The sequence below is a fragment of the Molossus molossus genome, unplaced genomic scaffold (assembly GCF_014108415.1).
Source record: "Molossus molossus isolate mMolMol1 unplaced genomic scaffold, mMolMol1.p scaffold_m16_p_17, whole genome shotgun sequence".
In the NCBI taxonomy this organism is placed as follows: domain Eukaryota; kingdom Metazoa; phylum Chordata; class Mammalia; order Chiroptera; family Molossidae; genus Molossus; species Molossus molossus.
Window position 1 is genome coordinate 15,748,156 of NW_023425352.1, and position 13,758 is coordinate 15,761,913.

The 13,758-nt window shown below is 34.7% G+C and overlaps 1 protein-coding gene across 3 annotated transcripts in view; it reads right to left on the reverse strand.

Moving 5' to 3' along the window:
* The window catches only part of SMC3 (structural maintenance of chromosomes 3), a 38,682-nt gene that overhangs the window by 3,337 nt on the left and 21,587 nt on the right, over positions 1-13,758 (reverse strand). For all 3 annotated transcript variants that reach the window (XM_036265026.1, XM_036265027.1, XM_036265028.1), the window contains 12 exons: positions 10,904-11,007; positions 10,618-10,717; positions 10,018-10,178; positions 9,503-9,644; positions 7,876-8,026; positions 5,519-5,671; positions 3,278-3,429; positions 2,379-2,537; positions 1,863-1,970; positions 1,260-1,368; positions 465-712; positions 164-376 (listed from right to left, as the gene is read on the reverse strand). In XM_036265026.1, the coding sequence (XP_036120919.1) occupies positions 164-376; positions 465-712; positions 1,260-1,368; positions 1,863-1,970; positions 2,379-2,537; positions 3,278-3,429; positions 5,519-5,671; positions 7,876-8,026; positions 9,503-9,644; positions 10,018-10,178; positions 10,618-10,717; positions 10,904-11,007 (1,800 nt within the window). The remainder of the gene's footprint in view (positions 1-163; positions 377-464; positions 713-1,259; positions 1,369-1,862; positions 1,971-2,378; positions 2,538-3,277; positions 3,430-5,518; positions 5,672-7,875; positions 8,027-9,502; positions 9,645-10,017; positions 10,179-10,617; positions 10,718-10,903; positions 11,008-13,758) is intronic.

A 13,758-nucleotide genomic window follows, 5' to 3' on the forward strand; every position in this document is an offset into this window, starting at 1 on the left:
TGTAAAACATTCTAGTTACTATGTTAGCAACTTACACACTGGATTTATTCACATGTATTCGATCCAACTATCAGTGAGAAAAAAAAATCTTTAAAATCGTCATGAAGTGAATGATAGCTGAAGCTTTTGTCTCATGTGTGTATTACTACAAAAAGAAACATACCTGTTTGAAAGTTAACTGAATAGCTTCATATTTTCGAAGTTCAAGTACATTCATCAGTTCCATGATTGATTTGTACCCCCTATCCAATTCTTCTTGTCGCTTTATTAACTTTTCTTTTTGCTCAGAGAAATTTACAAACTGATCTAAAGCTTTTTTGTTAACATGGCTGTACTTCTTCAATTCTGTGTTGCACTGTTCAAGTTTTCGAAACAACTATAAGGAGGAAAAGATTGTATACATAAATAAATTCATATACAGAAAAATTTGCAGAGATTTCAAATTTAAAACCAACAAGATTTACCTGTTTGAGGCTCAGTGTTTGGTATTTTTCAAAAGCTTCTTGGGGAAGTGATCCAAGCTCTCGAATTTTCTTCATACACTCTTCCTTCTTCTTCAGTAGCATGCCTTGTCGATTTGTCATCTTTTCTAGTTCTTTAGTATCATGATTTATAGCATCCATGTGTTCTTTTTCCATATTTTTCCAGCGCTCCATACTCTTTTGAAGCTCCTTAATTCCAGCTTCTGTTTTATCGATGGAATTGTCCAAATCTAAAATGGGGTGAAAAACCAAATCAGACTATAATACCTATTTTACAGCCAGAGTGTTATTTGACCAAAGATTTTATTTTGATCGTTAAATCTATCAAAATAAATAGGCTTTTTCAAAGTTTGTTTAAATTTTACTGTGAAGATTAATAAAACTCTTAATTCAAGACAAAATTAGGGGTTTACATGAGAATCACAAGCATAGTTTTATTATTATTTAATGTTTATGTTTATAAAAAACTAAAATAGTTTTTTCTCAGTACCTAGGTGATAAGAAAGTTGATTCAGCTATTTCATACTTTTTTCAACAAAATTAGTAATTTACAGTCTCAAAATTGTCACACACATTTCAATAAGATAAAATTACTATTTATAAACAATACCCTAAATTCTGTTCAGTATATAGACTGTTTATGATGATGGAAAACACAAAATCATTACTTGATGCTTTTGTCTATTTGGATATTTCACTTTGTAGTAAACAATGTTATCAAATGAATAAGCTAAATTTAACTAAATACCTAAAAAATTTTACTAAATAATAATTCACCTTCTGATCGTGCCATAGTATCTTTCACTCTTTTATTGATGGCTTCAAGTTCTGAGGTTGTAGCAGTGAGAACAGTACCCCCTTCTGTCTCTCTCAGTTCATTCAGTTCCTACAACACAAAAGGAACGAACATTAAAACCAAAAAATATGAATTGTGTTAGTTTCAAAATGTTATGACTACTGACAGTTTCTATAGCAGTTATGTTTGAACAAATATTCAAGAAAACAAAAAATATACACACTTCACACAAATGCAAATACTTAAGTACCACTACAGGGGGGGAAAAGTAATGATATAATTACTAAATAATTTCTCAGTAAGCATCGGCCTACTACTAATAAAATATTAACTTTTACTGAGTACCTAGATTGTGCCAGGATAATCATACAAAACAGTATTACTGTTATGCTTTACTTTTACAAAGGAGGAAACTGAAATATTAAACGATTTATCCAAGATCATGCACCTGGTAGAAGTGCTAGGACTCACAACTCAAGACAGGTGGTCAGACTCCTACTCTTAGGGTCCCCAAAGTCCATGTTCTCAATCAGAGCACTTTCAAATGGTTATGGTTATCAAGGAACTGCCAAAAAAGAACATACCTGTTCTACTTGGTCCAGGCGTTTTCTCAAATTCTCATTGAGATAAGTCTCTACTCGAGTAATAATACCTTCTAATTTAATTCTTTCATTCAGCAACTGTCTGTTTTCCTAAAAGAAAAGAAAATGTGTCTACATAGGCATGTCAATTTCACACACAGGAATGCTATTGATTTGCTGTCACCTCCATTACTTGTGTTCAAATGAGGTGAAATGGAGTTTCATATCTTTTCAAAAAGCCTTGTATTTTCTTCATTTTCTCTCTTCAGAATGCTAAATTTTTGTGCCCGGTTTTTTTCATAAGCATGCTATCAAAAAAAATTATTTTTTTACCCCTGCTTTTCATTTTTTGGACTTAATGTTGTTTACATCTCTGTTTCAATAATAAAATGTTTCTAAAATATTTAATCAAAATAATATTAAATAGGTAAAAGTGGTCAGATCAATAACTATGGCAAAGCTAATAAGCCCAACCTTACTAATGATAAATGTGCACTAAATAAGATCAATTGTACTTGCCTGCTGAAGTTGACGAATTTCATCATTCAGTGCATCTACTCTCTTCTGATCTTCCAGACTAAGTTGAGAAAGCAAATCAGTTCCTAGTTCTGCTTTCAATGACTCTCTGGTGGACTCCATTGCATGCAAACTTGCCTCCAAACTTTGTAAGCTACGTTGCTATAACACAGATTATTCATTTATTAATAAAGGTATTAGTCACTGTACTGGTGACAATCTATATTTGATTTTAAAGTGAGCTAAACAATCATATCATTAACTATTAGGTATCCATTAAACTTGATAATCAGAACTATGTAACAATATTCATGATGCAATACTATGGGGTTGTGTGAATACCATACTCTACGATCAAACTATATAAAAACCTTTATACATATTCATAAGAACTAAAAATAGTTGCTAGGATGTGTTGGTGGAATAATTGTGGGCAATTTTTAGGAAAGTAACTTCGTTGTTCTAGTACTACTGATATTCCAAATTAATAGTTTTTGTCAAATGGCTTCACGTTTGTAAGACCAATATGTATTATCACTTGTAAAAGCAGTAAGTTTGCTTTCTACTCCTTTTAATACTCTGAACAAAATGCAATCAAATATTCAAATAACTCCATCAATAGTACTTTACAGACAAAAATGGTTACTGACAAATTAATTACTATCAGACAGTACTATTATGCCATAGTTCAAAATGTCTATTTGTTTAATGAAATTGGAAAGTCTGAATGTGGGCTACGAAAGGAGACGTTGGGTACCCTTAGGTATAATAAATGAAGATATCCAAAAAAGCATGGGACTAAACAAAAATGGAACACATGAAATCCAAGGATAACCTATATAACATGGTCCACCCAATTCTATATAATTAAAACACCTATAAGAAAAGGCATACTTACGAACCTTCGGCATAAAGGTTTTTTCTGACTGCTGCCTCTTCTCTTTTAGCATCTTCATTTCTGATAATATACTATCTCGAGATGCTTTAAATTTCCTTTGCTGGGTCTCTATCTGCTGCATTTGGTTCATCAACTGGTCAATTTCATTATTAATCCATATACAAGGCTAAGGAAAATTGTCTCCAAGTTGTAAATACATCTTATGTTTTACATTCTCTTCACTTTTTATAAACACATTTTATATCACCTTTCTTTTCTTTACCCTTAAGTAAAAGTTGTTTCCTCAAATATATGGACCTTAACAATGTTGAATTAAATGGTGCTCACCCCACCATTTCTCTTTCCAAATAACATGTATTATTTTACCTATAGCTATACCAATCAATTAATTAATATTCGTGAGAAACCAAGAAATATAACAGTATAACAATATTATTTGTTGAATGAAAGGATGTAAAAAAAAATATTTGTGTAATCTATTATGCTTAAAGCATTAATTAATGGAAGTTACGTATGAGGCCTTGCCCAATGTGGAAGAATAATTCTACCACACTGGATTATCAAAGAAGGTAGTTGGTGTCAATTTCCTCCTTTTTCTTAGTAGTATTTCACCATATTTTCTAAGTGCTAACACCTTACCAAATTCAGGCAGTTCTCAAAGTGAGCTATGCAGACCTCTGCAAAATCAAAACTAAGATATTTATTTATCTTTTTCTCTGAGCTGTTGCTTTCACTAATGGCATAGAAGCTATAAACTCAAATTTTTTTTTAAATGCCAGTTTCAATGAAAAATATCCTAATGAAGTAGTAAAAATGAACTATTTTCGCTGCTTGAGTACCTGTATTTTTAGTATTGTGTGACATAATGCAAAACACACATAAAGCACTTTTGCCTAATACTATGGCTGTTTTAAGAAAATGAAAAGGCACAACTACTCAGTTGTAAGCTGAACTAGTAGCTACCCTTTGTGTGTGTGTGTCTGATTTTGAGAATATGTTTATTAAAGCTGAGGGCAGTGAAACAAGGAAGGGCTTAAGATAGAAGCAACAGGAGAGAGCCTGGGCAGGGCTGCTTTGACTCTCTAGAAACGTTATAGGAAAGAGACACAGGCGGGACTGTATGGACTCACTGAGAAGTAAAAGTCACAGCGACAGGACTGAGCCAAGGTGGGGCTGCTGTTAGCTCATTGAAAAGTCAGAGAAAAGGGGGCCTTGGAGACAGGTTCAGGGGGTTAACCTGAAACAAGCTGCTGCTACCCACTGCTCCTCTGGTTTTTAGTCTCGTGGGGACCCTTAGACTTTAGGAGATGCACACCTGGCAGGTGTGGCTCAGTTGGTTGGGTGTCCTCCTGTGCACTGAAGGGTTGCCGATTTGATTCCCAATTAGGCCATGTGGCCACGTTTTGGGTTCAATCCTTGGTCAGGGTGCATACAGGAGACAATGAGTTGGTCGATGTTTCTCTCTTCCCCTTCCTCTCTAAAAATCAATAAAAATATATTAAAAAAACAAACAAAAAACAGCCCTGGCTGGTTTGGCTCAGCAGTTAGAGCATCAGCCTGTGGAAAGAGAGTCCCGGGTTCAGTTCCCACTAAGGGCACGTACCTCGGTTGCAGTTTGGCCCTGGCCCCGGTTGGGGTCATGTGGGTGGCAGCCAGACGATGTGTCTCTCACTTCGAGGTTTCTCTCTCTCTTCCTCCCTCTTTCCCCTCCCATTCTATCTGAAGATAAATGCACAAATGTCTTCAGGTGAGGATAAAAAAACAACAAAAAAACAGGAGAGGGAAGAAAGATGTGGGCGTGCTGGGGGGTGGGGAAAGAGAGCTGAACTGTCCACTCTTAATGAACCACCATTTTTATGGATTTTGACAGCCATTTTTCCCACTAATACTAAATTTGAATCAAATGACCTTGAGATACTGGTTTTCCTTCTATAATTTTCTGACTAATCCTCCTCAGTTCCCTTTCAACCTTAAATTTTAGTGTTCCTTGAGTTATTTTCTTTCACAAGTTGATTCACTACTAGCTACTCAACAGCAGATCAATGCTAAAATAGTTGTTAGTTTTTCCCTGTCTTCAGAAGTTAAATAGACAAAAAATATAAGCTTCTGGCTTAAATTAACAAAGTAGAACACATGGAATTTCCCCCCACTTTATATATGAGAAGACACACCTAACATGCAAAAGATTATATATTCTAACCAAGATGCAGTTATCTCTCCACAGTAGCACAAGACAAAAAGATATTTTCAATATTTCTACGCAGGTTTTCATTGAGCTTTGCTTCCAGCTCACCTAGTTCTTCTTCCGCTTTTCTAACATCTTTTTGTAATTCAAGTCTAGACTTCCTTGTATCATAGTAACCTCCAGTTAGAGCACCCCGATGACTAACTTGATCACCTATAAACAAAACATAAGAAAGGTAGTAATTCTTTATAACAACTTTACTCAATTCTATATTGACTTATAATCAAACAACTAATCTAAAGGCTTTACCTATTTAATAAGAATTAAAAAGAATTTAAGCGACTCTGAAAAAAAATTTGTTTTCCAATATTAAAAAATGTACCTTCTAGGTGAGCCCGAACCTTTGCCAAAAAAAGAAGTGCTAAAGACTAATGGAGACATGTGAACAGAACACAGAACTAGCTTGGAATTCCCACTGGCCATGTTTGGGAAAATTTAATAAAAAATAATAGTGACACTGTAGTAAAACACTGAATAAAAAAATAAATCCAAGAATCGAGTGATACTTTAAAAATAATAATGAAAGAAGAGGACTTTCTTTACGGATGAGTGACAGCTAATAAATAGAGAAGCAATACCAGTGTCACCATTTTGAACCCCCCAGTGTATTAACTGAGTCAGGCAAGGATCAACAAAGGATGGTAAATCATTGGTAAAAAAGCGGTGGGGGGACATGATATTCAGTATTCTTAACGGACAATCCCACATATAATTTATTGATTACAAAAGGGAAAAGGCACTTTTACAACTGAGGGATTTGCTAGTGGTGAAATTTACGTCACTAACAGTGGGACACCTTGTAATACAATATGTACATATCACTTACACCACGAATTTTTAACCTGAATCTAATGATGAGAAATCAAGAAGACAAATCCAGAGAATGGAACATTCTTTGAGAATGTCAATTTCTGGGGGTAGAAAGATACAGGAGAAATTGTCCTATATTGAAAGAATCTAAAGACAAGACTTTGCCTGCATTCTTGATTTGGTTTCTGGATAGAAAAATATTTTGAATGTGGTAATTACTTCATAAGGTCTATAAAATGTCAAATCACTATATTGTGCTCCTGAAACTATACTATATGTCAACTATAATTTAATTTAAAATTTTTTTTTAATATTTTGGGGCAATTGAGAGAATGTTAATGTAGATGCTATTTAGACTTTATTAGGTTAATATGAAATTTCTTAGGTGTAACAATAGTATGGTTATAAAGAAGAATGTCTTGTTCTTAGGAAATACATACTTAACTTTTAGAGATCCAGTGTCAATATTTTAAAACTCAGATGGCTCAAAACAACAAAAAATTGTACGTAGACAGAGACAAAGCTGGAGGGTGGTTTACCTTCTTTCATTAACACATAAATTATAAAGAGAAGGAAAAAACAAAAAAAAATGAAGGCAGGTAAACCTATGTATCAGAGGTTCTTAACCTGGAGTCCACAGATAAAATTCAGATCCCTGAGTTGAGTGGAAAAATATTTACATCTTTATTTTTATGCTAACCTCAAATAAAATTTAGTAATTTTTTCTTATAATGAATGAGACAAGAATCACAGTACTATTATTAGTACTTGTGACTTTGTTACTGAGAAATAACAGATGTTTTCTATCAGATAACAATTGTCACAAATCTCAAAATATTGTTTACATGCAGCAGTGCTTCAAAATTATGACATATCAGACCCACTGCTAAATCTGTTTTTTTAATACCTTAATTACTGTGTCATATTTTTTTAAAATGTTGCGATAACCATGCCGATATGCCAATATAATTGGTTACTTTTATGATCCACAGTATTTTAGTTTATGCATTTAAAAACACTGAATAAGGATCCACAGGTTTCATTCACCAAAGAGCCAAAGGAGTCCATGGTGCAAAAAAGGTTAAGAACCCCTACTAAAGGCTAAATGAGGGGCCTCGTTAGCACAGTAGGTAGCGCATCAGTCTCATAAAGGCTAAATGATTATACTTAAGAGATACCAACTAAAGTGTGGACCCTGTTTGGATTCCAACTTGAATAAACCAACTATTAGAAATAATTGGAGCCCTGGCCGGTTTGGCTCAGCAGTTACAGCCTCAGCCAGCGGACCAGAGAGACCCAGGGTCGGTTTCTGCTAAGGGAGTGTACCTCAGTTGCAGTTTGTCCCCGGCCCCAGTTGGGGTCCTGTGGGTGGCAACCACTCGATGTGTCTCTCTCACATGGATGTTTCTCTCTCTCTCTTTCTCCCTCTCTATCTGAAGATAAAATGCAAAAATGTCCTTGGGAGAGGATTGAAAAAAAAAAAAAATTGGATATACATTTTCAAATACTCTTAACACTAAAATGGCAAAAAAAATTCCATTACGAACCTTCCAGGGTAATACAGTCCATAGTGAAAGCACGGGCCAGCTGGGTTGAAACTTCCATGCTACGACAAATTAGTGTTTTTCCAAACACATGTTTGAAGGCTTTGTCAAATCTGGGATTGTACCTCAATTTACTTATCATAGGAATAGCATCCTAAAAATGAGTATTTTGTAAGCAAGCAAAGAGACCACAAGTTAATTAAAACATGTTTGCAGAATTATGAAACAAATAAACACAAATGCCTTTATATTTTAAAACTGTTGGTTTCTATACTGAAGCTAGAAAAATCATTCTACTGAAACATCCTGGAAATGGTACTCATGTAATCATCTAGGTTTTCAATAGTAGAGTGCAGTGATAGAGTTTAGTGAACAAGCTGCCTAACCTCTCTATATAACTTTCTTCATTTACAAAATTACATTAATAACAGTATATATCTCATAAAGTTATTAAGACTAGATGAATTAATATATGTGAAACACTTAGGACAGCATCTGTCACACAGAACGGCAAAATAAATGTAAACTAATAGTATTTCCTCAAAATGTTTTTATTTTATATCAGAAAAATATTTTTTTCAGATAAAATCTATTTTCCCCCCTTTTTTCTCCTAAACTGTTAAAGCAGAATTTTTTAAAGTTTTAAATTAGGAAATAGTCTACATACAGAAAAATGCAGTATGTTAAGCTTAAATCAATAAAGAAAACACCAACATAACCAGCATGCGGGACAAGAAACAGACACTGCTGAAATCCAGACGCCAAGGGTGTGCCCCTTCCTAATCACACAGTGGTTACCTCCAGGAGGTGACTACTATTAAAACTTTTACGATAATCACTTCCTTAAACTTCTTTCTAGTTCTATTATCTAAATTTAGTTTTGTTTAGATAGTGTAAAGGGAACCACACTACATGCATTCTTTTGTGTTTTGTTTCATTCACACATCACATTTGTGACTCAATTTCTCCTCCCCAAAACTTTAAAGATAATTGGTAGATTCAAAAGAAGAAAAAGCTGGGCCCTTTGAGTAGCTTATAAGATTCTCACTGCTGCTCTGAAATTGTTAATCTGTACCATAAGGTTTCAGTTCTAACCCTAGAGGATAGTAAAATAGTTGCTACTACCATGAACATTCTGAAACCAAATATCTCAAAGCAATTTGTTTTAAAAAATGGTGTGAAAAATATTTTTAATCAACTCAAAAGTATACCAGCTTGTAACCAAAGCAACATTATACTTGCAAGCCTATCTTGTTAGATGTTTTAATTTTAATTTATAAGCCATTTAAAAAAGAATATTCAGAAAACTTAAAAATACTCATTTTAAAAGACAGTTAGTTCCTCAGGGAATTCTCCAACTACCTAACCTTAATTTTGTCACCCTAGAACACATTCTCAAAGTATCCTGCACTTCTGTATTTTAACACTTTACATATTTTCAATGATTTGTTTCATGTTGTGGCTGTGGCCTGTCATCCCCACCCAGCACCAACTGTGCTCTATGGGAAAAAGGCATACTTATCTCAGACCAGGTGAATCCTAATATGCAGTGCTTGTGCACTAAGCATATGTTAAATATGAGAAAAAGTAACTTATTAAAAGAAAGAAAAACCTTAATAGACCAACTCACATTGGTTTCAGGATAGGCAGTATCCCTTACATCTAACTTGTTAAGAGGCAAAAAAGTGACCTCTCCAGGAAGATTCATTTTATTAAACTCCATCAAAATCTTCGTGCTGACTTCGTCTGAATCAACAATATGATAAAATAACCTACATGTAAACAGAACAAAACACATTTTTATTGCTAGACTTTAAAAAAAATCAACAGACTTTAAAGTGTTGTAAACATTTAAACAATTTGCTTCCTTTCTATGCAACCTAATTTATATGGGGGTGGGGACAACCACTCAGAAAAATTCAAATGGAGGGAGAAAGAAAAAGCTCCAAAAGGGGAAAGTTCTAGCTTCTATATTTAGAAACAAATTCTTGGCACCTACACATTTAACTAAAAATTAAGTAAGGAATTGAAGATACAAGAAGATAATGGGAGACATATTGTACTAAAGCTACAAAAAGTTGTTTCTTAGGGTTACTCTTATTCCCTCTTTCCTTTAAAAACAAGATAGCAAGCAAATAATCTCACCTGTTTCCAGCAGTGACTTCCACGCACGTGTAGAAAGCAGGCTCACATTCAAAGTTATTCATCACTATGCCATGATAGCCATTTTGAACATGCTGGTTTATTCCTTTTCGACGAAAGTGGTCTAGTACTTTGTTTATGCTGTCTATTCCATTTAAAATGGCCTGTTTAGAAGTGAAAAATATTTAAATAATTTACCAATGGCACTCTTGTTGGTAAAAAATAAACCTGTTATTCTATATATTAAAAAATATGCCAGAGATTACACTAAAAACACCCTCCCCAACAACACAATGCCCCCCTTGAAATATGCCAACTACATGCAACATCTTATATTATGGGTTCTATTCTATGACACTAGCATTAAAAATGGGGTCTTTCCTCGGGTAAGGATTAAAAAAAAAGGGGTCTTCATCTAAAAATGAAAAGTACTATCACTAATAGCATGCTTAAACAATATTTCCTATTTATAGGACAAGTGACTGTGTACACTACTCTTATTTATTCCCTGGAACCAATGACCTACAGCTTGAAAACTAATAAATTTTTGTGTGATGGCAACTAACTCAATGTAAACTGAGGTAATGAAAAGAATCCACCCACCTTTCCTGTTGCCGCTCTAAGAAGTTGCTGTTTCTTTTCAAGATCTTCTCTTTTAGCAGCAAGTGCTTGCTGTTCTGCATTCTCCTCTCTCCACAAGTAACTAACCAATAAAAATTAGATTGTCTTTAATTTCAAAAGCATTAAGGAGGTGTACTAACAATACACAATTTAGAGTAAAATAATGAAATCAAATTTATCTGAATAATTTATAACTTAAAATAATTTATAACTTAAATGCAGTAACTAGCATTCAAAAAAATTAAGGCATATTTTAGTCTATACTAACTTTCTTTCACTTTGTAATTCATCTTTCTTATTTTTTACTTCATAGTATTTTCTGTCCAGTTCTTCTACCCGAGCTTTGACTTCATTAAGGTCCTGATCCAGTTTCTATGGAAATAAAAATAATTCAAATTTAAAATCCAGTATCATGCAAGCTAATCCAAAGCAACAGAAAGCAGTTCAGTTGTTACCAGGGAATGGGTGAGGGGGGCAGTAGGAGAAGGAGGGAGGAATCAGTACAGGCTATGGGAAACATTTTAGGATGATGAACAGACTTGTTATCTTAACTGTGATTATGGTTTCACAGGCATATATCTATATCTGTGTATATATATATTCGAAACTTATCAAATGATACATTTTATTTAATCCTCACCCAAGGACTGTTTTTGTTGTTGATTTTTAGAGAAAGAGGACAGAGAGAGAGAGAGAGAGAAAAACATTGATTGGTTACTTCCCATATGTGCCCTGACTGGGGATGGATCCCCGCAACCTAGGTATGTGCCCTGACCAGGAATCAAACCTGCAACCTTTTGGTGTACAGGACGATGGTGTACAGGGATTAAATAATACATTAAAAAAAAATACATATATCATTATTGATTTTCACTGAGAGAGAAAGGGAGAGGGAGAGAGAGAGGAAAAACATCAATGGGAGAGGGGAATATCAACTGGATGCCTCCTATAAGCCTCCCACCAGGGATCGAGCCTGCAACCCAGGCATGTGCCCCGACCAGGAACTGAATTGGCAACCCCTCCATGCACAGGGTGATGCCCAACCGAGCCACACAAGCCATGGCAGCAAATGATACTTTTTTTTTGGTACGTGTCCCTAGCAGGACTCGAACCTGGGACTCTCTGGTCCGCAGGCTGACGCTCCAACCACTGAGCCAAATCAGCCAGGGCAAATGATATATTTTTAATATGTGCAATTTATTGTATGTCAACTATACTTCAATGAAGCTATTTAATGTTAAAGAATCAAATTTCAATTTTTAAAAATTGTCTTTAGACAAGAGCACATCATCAGAAAACAGAAATCATAAAATTACTCTAGAAAATATTGCTAAAATTAAATTTGTTCACTAATGATCTAAACCTTACTACTTCTATAATACATTCTCCAGAATTTTAGAAAATACATTCATAAAATCTCAAAACACTGCAATGCATACTGTTCATATTGCCTCCTCCATACACATACACTAGAATACAAGAGCTTTAAGATTATAATGAGAAGCTAAAGGTTATTTTACATAATGTAATCAGCACTGTGAAATCCTAGCTACCCAGTATAAAGGAGGGACTTCACTTTCACGAGTGGTCATTTTGATACCCCTAAGGTGTAACTGAAATATTGGGGAAAAAAACTTCAAGCTTGAGAAAGAATAAATAAAATCTCTCATTGAAAAATGTTGGTTTAGCACCAGCCTCTTTCAAAAAGGAAGAGTTTGATGTTTCCATGAACTCAAGATGAAATGCATTTTCTTTAAGAAAGGATGTAAAGGTATCACAGTTTAAACTACACTGTCTGCCTGAATAAACCTGTTCCCTCCAGAAAATATCCTAACCAAAGCCCAAAGCACTTTGGACTCTCAAGGTCAGTAGGCTACTGTCTATTACTCCTGGTCACTGTTGCTACCAGTTGAGTATTTTATGGTTAACTGTGATTACATTAAATATTAAACTGAGAATATGAGTACAAAGAGTTGTTTCTTTAAAAACCTGAGTTAGCTGTGGCAGGTTTGGCTCAGTGGTTGAGCGTCAACCCATGCACTAAGAGGCCGCTGGGATCAATTCCCAGTCAAGGCACATGACCAGGCTGTGGGCCAAATCCCCAGTGAGAGGCATTCAGGAGGTGGCCAATAGATGTTCTCTCTCATTGATGTTTCTATCTCCCTTTCTTCCTCTCTCCCTAAAATCAATAAAGAAAAAAAAAAAAAAACACCGTGGCCCATGGACCAAAGGGTCTCGGGTTCGATTCCCAGTCAAGGCATATACCTGAGTTGCAGGTTCAATCCCTGGCCCCAGTCGGGGTCATGTGGGATGCAAACAATCGCTGTGTCTCTCTCACATCCATGTTTCTCTCTTCCTCCCTCCCTTCCACTCTTTCTAAAATTCAATGGAAAAATATCCTCAAGTCAGGTTTAACAAAACAAAAAACAAAATAACTTGACTTAGTTTTGGATACAAAGGTGAGTCACTAAAAATTAAATGAGCTAATCAACTTTAAAAGAGTAAGGGAAAATAATTATATAATATATAATACATACATGTATATATCAATATACAACATGTACTATACCAAATTAATTCAAAACATCAAGTCACAAAAGTCATTTATACACCTCACTCTGTAAGGTATGTAATGTAATATTGTATGTCAACTATAATTGGAAAAAAAGTAACAAAAAATTAAGAAACTGGTCCAGACTAGAAGGTAACAGAAACATAACTAAATGCAATACATGATCCTAGACTGAATCCTGAATTGAACTGTTTTCATTCAACTTTAAGAACTGTATTTATATACAGTGGTTGACAAAAGTAGGTTTACAGTTGTTCTTATGGAAATAATATAAATAATACAATAAGCATAAATAATAATACAATAAACTGTTTCGTATACTCACAACTGTAAACCTACTTTGCCCACCCCTGTATGTGGCTCAGAACAACTAAGACCCTGGGAACTCCAATTACTATTCATATTAAACAAACAAACAGAAACAACATCTTGGGCTTGACTTCAAAAGACTGGTACACACTCTGGTGGAGGATGTTGATAATGGGGGCAGCCATGCATAGATGGGAGCAGCGGGAATATAAGAAGTCTCCATGCTCTTCTCTCAATTTTGC